The sequence below is a fragment of the Arvicanthis niloticus genome, chromosome 20 (genome assembly GCF_011762505.2).
Source record: "Arvicanthis niloticus isolate mArvNil1 chromosome 20, mArvNil1.pat.X, whole genome shotgun sequence".
Lineage (NCBI taxonomy): Eukaryota > Metazoa > Chordata > Mammalia > Rodentia > Muridae > Arvicanthis > Arvicanthis niloticus.
The window spans coordinates 51311699-51325643 of NC_047677.1; the positions used below are offsets into that span (position 1 = coordinate 51311699).

A 13945-nucleotide genomic window follows, 5' to 3' on the forward strand; every position below is an offset into this window, starting at 1 on the left:
TCTGAAAAGGAAGCGTCTTTTCTGTTCTGCCATCGTATGCCATGGCTTCTGACATGGCTTCTCGACACATCCTCTCACAAGACTTTCAGGGACAGTGTTGGCTCTCCCACGGACTGAAGCCACCTCCATGCCTGGCAACATCAGCCAGTGGGCTGAGCTGCTGAGCCTGCAGGGGGAGGGTGAGTGGCCCCCAGCACCAGGTGGAGGTGGATGAGCTGGGCAAAGTATCCACCCAGGTTAAGAATAGGCCCGTCGAATTTCAAGGGATGACCTTGACACAGGGAAACTCAATACCTTAGTCCTCAAGAACCCACATTGTTCCCTCAGGAAGGACTCCAGATATAGGGAGTGACACCAGTTTCTGAAAGGGAATGACAGCAACAGCAGCAGGGTCCTCTTGGATTAAGTGGGCTCTGAGCCTCCCAGTGGCACCAGCCTCCATTGTTATGTCTGGCTGTTGGACCAAATGGGGCAAGTCACTGAAGTGTGACAAACCCATCCTTACCAAGTGGTCTGAAGATCACCATGGCAAGTTCAATATGGCAACCTTATACAAGAAGTACCACCTGGGCAAGCCCTGGTGGCTGGCAGGTGTTACCAAGCGGAATGCAGGGCTACTAAGTGCACAAACTGTACTAGCATCTGTGGTAGGGGTCCAGTGAGCCCCATATTGTTAAGTTGTGTAAACCATGATGTTTTTTTCTCCTCACGGGGAAGGCAAAGGGCTCTCGTATCATCTATAAGAGGCTTAACAAGGAAACACTTTGAGTCCAGAACCAGGCACAGTGCATCTTCAGAGATGTGATTTTAGGGTCATGTCCCCACTGAAACCGGGATGAACAAAACCCAATGTGGTTGCTTGGCATATTAATCCTGTCTGTTCAGCATCAAACAAAAATAAAAGGCATTGAATGTGTAAAACGTGGTGGAAGGACATTCAAAATCAGAAGATTTCTGGCAAGAAACGAAAGCAAAATGTCTGTCTTAGTAGTTACTTTTCCATTACAATAAGACACAAGACCAGGACGACTTATAAAGAAAGTTTATTTGGGGCTTACAGTTTCAGAGGGTTAGAGTCTATAACCATCATGATAGAGAGCCTAGAGCAGGCAGGCAGGCATGGTGTTGGAGCAATAGCAGAGAGAATAATACATCTTGATCCACAAGCATGAGATAGAGAGAGCTAACTGGGAGTGGTATGGGCTTTTGGAAACCTCAAAACCCACCCTCAGTGACACACATCTTCTAACAAAGCCACACCCCCTAATCCTTTCCAAACAGTTCCACCAGCTGGAACCAAGCACATGTGAGCCTATGGGGATTGTTCCCATTGAAACCACCACATCATCCTATTCCACAATGGATTTTGATAAAAACTGGTAACAAAATCAGTACAACTCCCAGAGAAGACACTGTAGGACTGCCAAGCTGGCTCTGTTAGGATCTACATACACCAGCATGACTCACTATTTATGCTGAATCATGGTCATCCATAAAACCTACCCAGTAGAGCAGAAAGTTTTTATTTTAACCTCTAAAGTTTGGTTGTGTTTAAATTAGGAATCATATTTGCTTTTATCTGTAACACAATGGGTAGCCAGTTGGTTCAATATATAGAACCTTTCAAAAAGAAGAAAGAAACACTTTTTTTCCCCTGTGCTAGCTATGAACAAACCGTGGTAGCTGTTGGTAATCTGATACGGAAAAGGAGAACTGGGAAGACAATGAAGTAAAGTGTGGTAGCTATTGTTGGAGAGAATTGCCTAGCCATAATGGCTGCTCAGAGGATGGGGTGCTGCAGAGGAGTGACTTTCTCCAGGATGTTCAATATTTCCATATATATATATATATATATATATATATATATATATATATGCATATGCATGTATCTATATAATTCCAAAAATATACTCACACCCCCCAAGCCTCATGTTCCACCAAAATGGACTGTATTTTCCTGTTTCTTCGTACTGGTTTTACTTGAGTATTAAAAAGTGACTAGGAACCTCTAAGGTATGTGTATTTGAAGTTCTCTTCCTGCTATAAATCTTCATGCCATTTATTGTCCTTATAGATAGTAGATCTCTGTGCGATCTATTATCATCTCCCATTCTTGCTTTTTTATGTGTGTGTGTGTTTTGTGTATGCGTATGCATGCTTATATGTGTGGGTACATGTGTGTATGTGGGGGAGGGTGCTGAGGTCGATGTCAGATATCTCCCTCAACCACTCTCCACTTAGTGTCTCTTCCTGAACCTGGAGCTCACCCTTGCTGAACTCAGAGCTCACCCACCAGTTCTGGTTAGTCTAGCTAGCTAGTTGGTTTGGGGGTTCTCCTGACTTCCCTGCAAGTGTAGAGATTGCAGGCAGCTGGCTAGCTTTTACTTATGTTCTGAGGATCCAAACTCCAGCCCTTATACTTATTTTACACAGCAAGCAGCTTATTTATGGAGCCATCTCCCTAGTCTTTAGTGCGCCCTGTTTAACACGAAGGAAACAGTTGTGTGTAGTATAATATGCATGTACTGTCTGTAGGTAGAAAGAGGAATTCAAGGCCAGGCTCTGCTACACAGTGAGACAGCAAATCTGATGCTACCTAAGCTACATTAATCCTTGTTAAAAAAAAAAAAAAGAGGTGTGTGTGTGTGTGTGTGTGTGTGTGTGTGAGAGAGAGAGAGAGAGAGAGAGAGAGAGAGAGAGAGAGAGAGAGAGAGAGACTGTCTCACACACACATACATGGTGGTGGGTGGTGAATGAGGAAGGAGGACAGAGCTGAGGCTTGGTGAAAATTTGGTTATTTGCACGTCCAAGATCATACTGTCAGGACTTGATAATCCGTGTCTGACTTCTGAGCTCTTAAACACTATTCTAAACTGTCTTGTCTGGAAACCGGTGGTCACCGAATGACCCTGGTGAGCATTTTGACGCTGAGCATGCTGACTACAAGTGACAGCAATTCTGAAAGACAATTTGTATTTCTTTTCTTTTGTTTCTTTCTCTCTTTCATCTCATTTCATTTCTTTCTTTCTTTCTTTCTTTCTTTCTTTCTTTCTTTCTTTCTTTCTTTTGTTCTTTTAATTTTTTTTCCTTTTGGTGTTTCAAGATAAGAGTTTCTCTGCATATCCCTGGCTGCCCTGGAACTCACTATGTAGACCAGGCTGGCCTTGAACACAAAGATCCTCTTGCCTCTACCTCTTGAATTAAAAGATTTGTTTACTTTTATTTTATGCGTGTGTGTGTGTGTGTGTGTGTGTGTGTGTGTGTGTGTACACCACTGGTGGAGACCCAAAAGACTGTGTTATCTCTTGGAACTGAAATTTCTGACAATTGTGAGCCACTGTGAGGGTGCTGGCAGTTGAACCCTGGGCTTCTGGAAGAGCAGCTGGTGCTATTAAACAGCCGAGCTGTCTCTCTATCCCCTCAATTTGTATTTCTTAAACTGAGAAGTAAAACTGCTAGAGAGTGAAGATTCCCTTTCTTTTTTTTCCAAGTCTTGATTTTTATTACTTAAAAAAGCTGCATATTTATTTTGCTTTCTGACTCTGTGCTTGTGCCTTCAACACTTTTACAACGATTTTCTGTTTCTCAATAATCCTGTCACAGACACACTTGTCACACAGGGAACCATAGACCCTGCTGACGTGTTTCTTTGTCTTAAACAAACTCATAAGGACTTCGTGTCTCACAGCACCAACCCCTTGTAGTCTGCCTGGACACACACCACATACAGATTTAGGTACTTTCCCAATTTTCTTGGTGTAAAGGTAAACAATCCTGTTGCCAGGGGTTGGAGACAGCCTAGTTTTGTTAGAAGCTGTAGGATAGCCTACAATGGAATGTCAAATGCTGGACCATCCTGAGTGCCTCTAAGCACCGTCCCGGAAGAGGAAGATACTCTTCCAATCTATCAGTGTATGCTTCTCCCTGGGCAACTTGGAACTTACTCCCTTTTTACAGAGGTAGATAGATTTGATGGCTTCCCAGTAAGGCGACTGGTAAACCTCTAGGCTGTTCTTGGTGGAGTCAGACTCCGTTTGCTTCCCCAGGAATTGCTACAGTCTGTCTAAAAGCTCCAGGCTGCCAATTGCTCTTTACCAGACCCCAGAGAAGTGTCACACATTTTACCTGACATCCGAGGCTAACTCCTGATTTTTCCCTACTTACATTGTAAAAGGTTTCTATCACAAAGAAAAGAAAGTTTATTGTAAAAACAGATGCAGAAATACGATTTTTTTTTTTTTTTTTTTTTTACATTTTCCAAGTCTTATGGAAACTATGGGGCAGGGACAAGGTGATTAGTAGGGGCATTTTCAGTTCCCAGAAGTATCTACTTCCAAATTACTTGTGGCATTGGAAGAGTTTGCTGCAACTGTAAGGCCCAGGCTCTCTGATTCCTAACACCTGGAAGACTGAGGCTGCTCTAGGAAACTAGAAGCTAGCCACGTATCTTTCACCTCAAGGTCCCTAACTTTAGCAAGAAGAGTCTCTAAAATGCATCTATCAGCAAGAGTCCATAGTCATGAATGTCACTTCTGCTACATTCCTTTGATGAGAAGCAAGTCACAGATGCCACTCATACTCCCCAGGACAAAGTTACATGTACATGAACATAAGGGTAAGGACTGTGGAAATCACCCTCGAGTCTGCGTGCAACAGTCATAACAAGCGACCAATGTGGACCAAACAGAAGGTTCTGTCAGCGTCAGAAGAACTATTACCCAGTAAACCTGCTCCATAAGCTGAGGCAGGCTTACTCTTCTGTGTCATCCAGATGCTTTGATGTCCACGAGACCATGGGCAGTAGGTGCAATCACCAGCGCACAGTTATATGGAGATTATGCAAATGGCCCCGATGTGATGGAGATCTGGAATGCCTGGCCACAACACTGGGAGCCACAGGCTCAAGTCTGGCTTAGGAAGGAGACTATGTCCCAGTGTGAGAGGAGCAGATGAGAACTGTGGGGATACGAATACACCAGGAGGACTAACCGAGCTTTGGACTGGCTGGAGAAACACGAGAGAGGAGTCCTTCTAATTTCTGTGGTGCACTCCTAAAGACAAAGAGATCATTCATGAATTCATATATATTTTACTCCTAAAGACAAAGAAATCATTCATGAATTCATATATATTTTTACTCAATCTTCCACTGGCCATGTAGTATGACAGTTCTGAGTATGTCTCCTTGACTTTAATTTAGCCCATATACATATCTATGCTATGTGGTCTGCATGTGTCTTCATATGTGGGACAGAAGGAAAGGGGCTCATACCTGTCCAGTAAGTCACTGGCATCCTGGGAAAGAAAAGGTGACAATCAGTAAGTTACTAGGTTCTTGCCATTGAATACCCTTCCTAGTTCATGCTTGAGGGCCACTCTGCATGCTGCCACAAGAGATGAAACATAGCATCCCTCCTCACACTGTTGTATCAGACCTGTATAAGTCACCTTCCCCACAGCCAACACACACACACATACAGACACCACATGCACACACATTCTCACACATACTCATGCAAATGTGCATGCACACACACACACACACACACACACACACCACATGCACACAAGCACTCACACACACAGAAACCATCACACATACCAGAAGAACCTCCCCTTATACCTCCCAGAAGGGACCTGTAGGAAGACTGTTTACTATCCCTCTCTGAATTTGGGGGTGTCTTAGGAAGTACACCTTCAGGGTGCTGGCATCCAGTTCCTTGGCCATCCTTTCCAAGCCAGAAACCAGGATGCTGAGCTGTGTTACTGCCTCAGAGAAGCTAAAGATCTTGGCCACCTCTTCTGGTAAGTCCTCTTGTTGGTCCAGCCAATGCCAAGGGAGGGCCTCCAGTTGTTCCTTGGTTTGGTCATGGTTCTGCAGGTCAGTTCTTAGCCTGTGGCTCTCCCAATCCACCTGAAAGCACAGAAGAGGAACTACCCTGAGATTGGATGATAAAGGGCTCTCTCCTGGCTCTCTAAGCACTGAACAGCTAGGTAGGAATATTGTCCTCCACTCCTCTTTCTACACAGCCTTGCCTCACCAGCCATTGTACTTCCGAAGCAACTGGACTCTTCACAAAGCTTCACCCTACTCGCCTCCAGCCCCCGCTTCCCACCTCACGGTTCTGAGCACATCTATAGATATTGGGGCCTGTCACAGTGGAACACCACACACACACACACACACACACACACACACACACACACCACTCAGCTATGCTCTTTTGATGTCTGCTTTCAACCCTGCAAATGAGGAGAGAGCTCACCCAAGTGAGTGAGGGGGAGAGAAGAGTGATTGTCAAGGACAGGTTGGAGTCTCATGACTTGTGCAGTAATTTTCAATTATCTATTTGGATTCTCAGTGCTTACCCAAGGAGAATATGCGTTTTTCCTTAAGAAAAAACAAAAACCAAAAAACAGATGCATGGAGGTCAGAAAGCTTCGCATTCTGTTCACCAACCTCAAAACCAAGTCCCCAAAACCAAGTTTTTCAGCCTGCATGACCACAATTCCACAACTGTGGCTGCTCCACGGACAGTTGTCCACAACAATGGAGAAGCCCTTCAGAACTCTGGGCTATCCCTGCAACTCAGACACCCACCTGCAGAGCCTGAAGCATCTTCTCTTCCTTTTCCTTAAGCAGTTGAAGGTCCCCAAGGTCTTTTCTGAGCTTCCTGCTTCTACGAGTGAGTCTTTCCTAGAGACAGACACAGGTGGAGGGTGAGGCAGTATCCACAGGGGAATTCTCCACAGAGCACAGTCTCCTTGGGCAAGACTAAGAATTAACACTAAAACCAGGTCTGGTACTGTTTACCTTTAATCCCAGCACTCAGCACTCGGGAGGCAGAGGCAGCTGTATTGAATTTGAGGCCAACCTGACCTTCATAGTGAGTTCCAGGTCAGCCAGATCTATGTAGTAAAACCCTGTTTCAAACAAAAACAAAAACAAACAAACAAACAAAAAACCAAACCAAACCAAACAAACAAACACCAAAATGAAGCCATTTCTGGGGAATGGCTCAGCACTTAAGAGTGTTTGCTGGTCTTCAGAAGACCTGAGTTCAGTTCCCAGTACCACATTGGACAGCTCACAACTGCCTGTAACTTCAGTTTTAGGGAATTCAATACCTTCCTCTCTTCTGACTTCCAAGGACACACACTGAAAGAATTAAAATTTTTTAAACCTTCCACAGATGGAGTCAAGAGTGCAGATCAACTTGTTCTGCGCTCTGGGTCCTAGGAAACTAGCTATCCACAAGACAAAATAAATAAGAGTTCAGAGCTGGGAGTTCAGGACAGCGTGACCAAGCGCTATGGGTACCAGGAACTAAAAACTAACCATAAGATAGATTGAATAGGGTTTGAGCTGGGAGTTCAAGTTAGTGTGCCTGTGCACCCTGGATACCAGGAACTTGGCTTACATATAGACTCTTAGAGAATAGCCTGTTCCTTGTACCCTGTCACAAACTGAAAAATGGGCTGGGACTTTCCACAGGTGCTCTCCAATAGCCCTCTTTTACTCCCCCCTGGGTTGTGGTTTCCCCCTGAGTTGTGGTTTGGGGCTTTAAATTCTCTCTGTCTCCAAAGCCCAGGGGTCGGACCCCACTGCTCCTGCATGGGTCATGGGTCTTGACCTCAGTATACTGATTAAAATATGCCTCTTGCTGATTACATCAAGTTTGGTGTCTTGCAGTTAATGGGTGGCCTCGAATTCCCGAGGCTTGGGTGAGGTCCTCCATTCGTGGGGGCCTTACAACACACACACACACACACACACTATTTTTTAAAGAAAGCAAATATAGCTGGGCGGTGGTGGCGCACGCCTTTAATCCCAGCACTTGGGAGGCAGAGGCAGGCGGATTTCTGAGTTCGAGGCCAGCCTGATCTACAGAGTGAGTTCCAGGACAGCCAGGACTACACAGAGAAACCCTGTCTCGAAAAACCAAAAAAAAAAAAAAAAAAAAAGCAAATATAAATAATGTCAGTATTTAATGTCTAAATGCATGACACAAGATAGAGACCTCATTTACCAAGTTTTAAATGACTAAGATAGAATTCTGTTTTCATAAACATATTTAAAGATGTTTTTATTTTTAATTATGTGTATGAGTGTGTGTGTCTGTATATGAATATGTGCATGTGTAGGGGTACCCAAGGAGCCCAGAAAAGTACTAGCACCAGATTCCATGAAGATAGAATTACAGGTATTTGTGAGCCACCTGATGTAGGTGCTGGGAACCAAACTTAGGTCTTCTGAAAGAGCAATATTCCCTCTTAACTGCTTAGCCTCTAACTCTGGCAAATGCACCTCTCTCTGTCTCTCTCTGTGTCTCTGTCTCTGTCTGTCTCTGTCTCTCTCTGTGTGTATGTGTATGTTGTTGTTGTTGCTGCTGCTGTTGTTATAGAGACAGAATTTCACTATGTAGCTCAAATTGGTTTGGGATTCAGATATCAGCCTGCTTCTGCCTCCAAGTGCTAGAGCTTAAAAATTTACACCACCACGCCTGGCTCCAAACCATTACTTTGTATGCTAATGTGAAAAGGTAATTTAAAAAATTTCAAACAAACCCTGATTATAAATTCTCCATGTGTAAGAGGATTTCTCTGGACTTGGATCCTGCCTCTGTTCCCAACACCCTGTCTTTGTCCTCATGCAGATCTTTGTCTGGGTCTCAGCTTCGGTGTCACTTCCCACCAGGCCTTGGTTGATCACTCTAGGAAGGGACACCCATTATTCTCCTTCTTAGATCGTAAACACTTCTAGTTCTTTCGATTTCTTGCCTGCCTTTCTGATAAGTGCAGTTGGCTTTGTTTACATACGTGCAGCAGACACTCACTGTCTTCCTTATAAGAACAAATATTCATATTTATTTTTCTACACTTCCTGTTATTACTTAAACGTGGACTTGAAATCATGAATCACCTTTGCACTTCCTCCCAGTGCCTGCCGTGTCACCTTACAGACAGACAGCACAGACCTGAGTTAATCATTCAAGGATGGAGAAGCCCTGTCTTTGCACACCTGACTTATGGGTCAGCTCTGCCCTACCCCCTCTACTGTAGACTTAGTAGACACCGTAGAACATGGCCCTTTCAGCTTTCTGAATCATCCTGTACATTTGATTTCGATTTAGACTCCCTGATCTGTTGTTCCACATGGTGACAATGCTTTTTAAAAGCCAACTATCTGAACGACTTTGGAAATTAACCCTTCGGGGCTGAAAAAGAAGTTCAGTGGTAAAACATTTACTGGCATGTGTGGAGCCCTGGGTTCAAACCCCAGCTCCACAAAGAAAAGGGAGGAAAAAGATAAAAGAATATTCAGCCTTTCCTATTGGGTAGAAAGACCTGACAGGGAAATGTGTACAGGGCAGACAGGGAGGGGTCAGCTTTGGCTTCCACCATGACACCCCTGAAGCTTCAGGTTGTGTGTATCTGCTTGGCAATGGCCATTCTTATTCGCAGGCATTAATGTTCAGATCTGGCTGAGAACAGAATTTTAATGGAAGCCAAATGACGATAGACGCTTGCTCAGAACTTCTGAAGCAGAGGGGAGTTAGAGATTGAGATCCCAGGGCTGAAGGTGCAACCACAGTGTGTAGACAGCAGGGTGACGGGATGGGTGAGGCCACTCCACAGGAGACACTGAATAGCTAGAACTCATTTTAAGGATATGACATCATAAGGAAATATCAGAACCTTTCAACTTCAACATCCCCAGATGACGCAGGTTTCTCTAGCAGATTAGCAGGTGTACAACGTATGCCTTTGACTCATCAATCTTCTGAGTGATTGACAAGAAGATACCAGTGCCAAGGAGGAAGTATAGCATGTGTCAGGGCCTTGAGTTTACACACTAGAATTATTATTTTTTTTTTACAATTAGTTTTTAAAAGACTGGAAAAAAAGAAAGAAAGAACTAAGGTTTGGAAAGAAAAAGATGAAGCCTAGTAAGAAGTTTTGGGTTAGGGCGAAATGGTAGAAAAAGAAAAGCTAAGTATGGTAACATGTCTGTAATTCCAGCACCTAGAAGGCTATAAGGCAGGAGGATTGCCATCAGTTACAGATGAACTGGGACTACAGAGGGATCTACTATCTTGAGGAATGCAAACAAACAATGGGGCTGGAGAGATGGCTCAGTGGTTGGGGCACTGACTGCTCCTGCAGAGGACCTGGAACCCAGATGGGAGTCCACAACTGTTTGTAACTCTGTTCCAGGGGATCTGATGATCTTTTCTGGTTTTCTCATATACCAGGCATGAGTGTGGTGCACATGCAGCCAAAGCACTTGTGCATGTATAATAAAAATAAATTAAATTATACAAAGAAAAAACCAACAACAAAACCTGCCCATATTGCAAATATACAATTCTTAAAATGGTTTAACATGGTGAATCTGGTGGCATATGCCTGCAAGCTGGTTACTCTGAAGGCTATAAGCAAGGGGGATCAAAAGTAAGAATCTGTCTTGAAATAAAAAGTAAAACAGAAGACTGTATATTTAGTACAGCGTGCTTACCTTGCATGTATGTACAAGATCCTAGGTTCAATCTTTATCCTTGGTACTATGGGGGGAGGAGAAGAAGGAGAAGGAGGAAGAGAGTTGGCACACAGGCAGGATATACAGAATAATGGGGACAGGACAAGATCTACATGGAACATTCAGTAAATGGTGGTGGGACAGTTTGCTATAATTTGGAAAAGGTAAAGTTACATTTCTACCTTACACTTTCACCAAAACATCTTGGATATTTTAACTTCTCCAAAATACACGCTAAAATGTACCCATCGTGAAGTTCTGTGTAACCTAAAAACAATAGCTTGTGAACAATCCAGTTTCTAACTTTTGGTCTGTTCATGGGGTCGGACAGAAGGCAGTTGTTGAAAGATGTTCAAGAGATCTGGATGCATTCATGGGAAAATGGGGAAAATGTTCAAAACGTAGGAAAGATATAAGAAAAGACAGACGGAGCTGGAAAGATGGCTCAGTGGGTAAAGGCACTTGCTACCAAGTCTCACAACCTGAGCTCGGTCTTCACAATCCACATGGTAAAAGGAAAGAACTGACTTCACAAAGTTGTCCTCTGGCCTCCACGAGCAAGCCATGGCACATCCCCACCAACACAGCATATAGACACACAATAATTCACTGTTGTTTTATCTTTTAAAGTACTGAGGATAAAACCCACGGCTTCATTTGTGTCAAGCAGGACTCTACCTCTGAGCTACGTCCCTAGTGTATTACTCTCTGTCTCTGTCCCTCTCTCTTGTGAGTGTGTATGTGTGAGTGAGTGTGTGTGTGTGTGTGTGTGTGTGTGTGTGTGTGTGTGTGTTAAAAAAGACTATTCAAAAGTACTGATTTTTTTTTGGAAGGATAGATCAAAGAAATATAATGCTGGTTACCTCTGAAGACTGTGAATAGGTAAAGACAAGGGAAAAGATTCATTATTATTTTATTACATTTATCTGGAAGGGGCACACACTGTGGAGCTTGTGTGGAAGTTAGTGGACCGTGGTGGGAAATCATTTCTGTCCTTTTACCATGTGAGTTCCAGAGATCAAACTCCAGGAATGAAACTTGGTTACACACTCCTTTACTCTTAACTATCTTCTATCACACAGGCAAAAGTTTTAGTGTTGATATTTTATCTTTTGGTATTGTCTGAATTTACTACCAAAAGTGTGAATCATTTTTAGAAAAAAAATTAAATAAAATAAGAAACAACAGTCATTATCGGGAAAGGAAGGAAAGGGGAAAATGGGATGTCCTATACAAGTTTTCAGATTTCAAATCTTTGCAAGATAACAGCACAGATAAATCTTGATTGCATGTCTAGACTAGCTTCTAGGATCATCCACCAAGGAACCATATAATCTTAGTTGAGAAGTGGTTCTCATTTCTGGTTCAGCATCTTATTAACTAGTAATTATCTAGTACAACATCTCATTGTCTAGTTCAGCATCTTATTAACTAGTAATTATCTAGTACAGCATCTTATTAACTAGTACATTATCTAGTACAGTATGAGTAAACACGGTGGCCCATACTTCCTGAGTCTTCACCATCACAGTGGTAAGATCACCTACATAGATACACAGAGACCTAGAAGCCCTGATATTAGCAGAGAGGTACACAGGAAAGCAAAGACCAAGGCCCCAAGTTGGATGACCAGAAAAGTCAAAGAAGCGTGTTAGTTACCAAGCCTCTGTGAGGATCTGAGCTTAGGAAGGGTCCAGTGGGGTGACACAGCCTTACCTTGTAGTGGCTGATGGCATTTTCAATGGAGAGCTCAGTATGGGACTTGTGCTCAGGGGATTGGAGGCATTTCTCACACAAGAGATGTCTGCTAGTCTCACAAAACCTGAACACCCTCTTCTGGTGGGTGTGGCAGATGTAATTGTCTCCAAGAACCCCCTCGGAACAGGGCTTCCTGCAGATAGGGCAGTTGAAAATCCCAGAGACTGAAGCCTTATCCATGTGCTGGGTCAGACACATGCGGCAGAAGAGGTGTCTGCAGTCGGTGCTCACAGCCTCCTTCAGGGGATCCAGGCAGATAGGACAAATGTCCTGGTTGTCCTTGTCAAGAGAGACCATGGTCCCACCTCACGAGTCTTCCCACTGGGTCTTTTGAAAGCAAGACAGTCCCAGGTGAGAGGGCTCAGTAGAAGTTGATCTGGAGCAAGAGAGAGTGGACTCGGGGCCTAGACTTCAGGCCACTGTCCACTATCAGAGAGTCTAGAATCTGGGCTGTAAGAAACACAACCCTGTAGGGATTTCAGAAAAGAAACCCAGCATTTGCTAAACCTAATACTATTCTTTATACTAATCTTTCATACACCTGGAGAAAGCAGGTACTCCAAACCCCAATTCTGTTTTGAGAGTTTTCTGTGGAATCTTTGTACAGTTCAAAGCTAAATTTTAAGCCACCCTGTTACTGTCACAGCCAGAAGTAAACTATCAATGACAAGCTGACACTCTTCTCTACTGTGTGGCTGGCAGGGAGAACTCAGCCAGAGCTTTAGGCATCCCTCCTGGGTTGTTACCCTACAGGATTCACTGCTACTGTTGGATACCACCAACCTCTTAAGGTGGGACCTTGTCAGTGACTCTATATTAACCATCTAGTTATCCAAGACTGCAATGATGTCATGTTGAAAGAGAAAGAAAACAGAAGAGGGAGGAGGGGAAGAAGGAAGTGAGGAGAGAGAGAGAGAGAGTCCTTTCCTTTCAAACAACTTCCAAGGATGAACTAAAGAAGGAAGTACCTCCTCCTCTCCCTCCCCTCCTCCTCTTCCTCCTCTTTCCACTAATTACCTGAACACCACCCCCCAAAATATTTCTCTTACTACCCTACCTCAAATCTCTCCTTTTCAACTTCATTTTCTTGGTCTCCAGATCTAGGGAGAAGACCAGCAGGTGAGCCTGTTCTTGAATTATGCCAATTATATACACTCACATGCTTGTAAAACTAGGGAAAAGGTGAAGAGACTCTTCCTGCTTCAGCACTGAATTATCAGGGAAATGAAAAATACCCATGAGCTACACTCACTGAACAGGGAGACGGACTTTGTGGCAGGGTGTGGCATATTTTCTTATGGCGAAGAGGAAAGTCTCGGTGCCTTCAATGCAAATCTCATCGACTCGTAGAATGAGCCCCAAGAACCTCACGCATGTGGAACCACAAATTCTAGATGTGTCACATAACCGTGACACCTGGGTGATGCTGGGGACAGTCCACATGATTGTCCTTAATGGTCCCAGGTTCAACAGTGGTGGTGACTGGGGGATACGGCAAGGTATATGTTACTCCTCTGATTGTTGGTACCAAATACCTGACAAGAAGTAAACTGAGGGAGGAAGGGTTTATCTGGGCTTTTGTTTGAGGCTACTGTCCATCATGGAGAAGGCATGGAGGCAGGAATGGCTGGAAGACCATAAGGGTGG

General features: G+C 43.9%; 1 protein-coding gene and 1 pseudogene across 2 annotated transcripts; both read right to left on the bottom strand.

Moving 5' to 3' along the window:
* Positions 1-1054: 1054 nt before the first annotated feature.
* On the bottom strand, positions 1055-3855 carry LOC117724231 (large ribosomal subunit protein eL34 pseudogene; annotated as a pseudogene).
* Positions 3708-13446, bottom strand: Trim40 (tripartite motif containing 40). Of its 2 annotated transcripts, none has more exons than XM_076916875.1 (6): positions 13356-13446; positions 12257-12625; positions 6602-6697; positions 5798-5914; positions 5273-5295; positions 3708-5051 (listed from the first exon to the last, which is right to left on the bottom strand). In XM_076916875.1, the coding sequence occupies exons 2-6, from the start codon at positions 12593-12595 to the stop codon at positions 4985-4987; spliced, it is 642 nt and encodes a 213-aa protein (XP_076772990.1). In that variant the 5' UTR covers positions 12596-12625; positions 13356-13446; the 3' UTR covers positions 3708-4984. The 2 variants fall into 2 exon arrangements, with proteins under 2 accessions (XP_076772990.1, XP_034379863.1); XM_034523972.3 differs by having other exon boundaries at positions 5696-5914; positions 13356-13444.
* Between the last annotated feature and the right edge of the window lie 499 nt (positions 13447-13945).

Coding starts and splice junctions, on each gene's coding strand:
- Trim40 (XM_034523972.3), bottom strand. CDS start 12,595: ATGGTCTCTCTTGACAAGGACAACCAGGACATTTGTCCTATCTGCCTG. Junction 5,915..6,601: donor AGATGCTTCAGGCTCTGCAG/GTGGGTGTCTGA, acceptor CTGTGCTTTCAG/GTGGATTGGGAGAGCCACAG. Junction 5,296..5,695: donor TGGATGCCAGCACCCTGAAG/GTGTACTTCCTA, acceptor TTTCTTTCCCAG/GATGCCAGTGACTTACTGGA.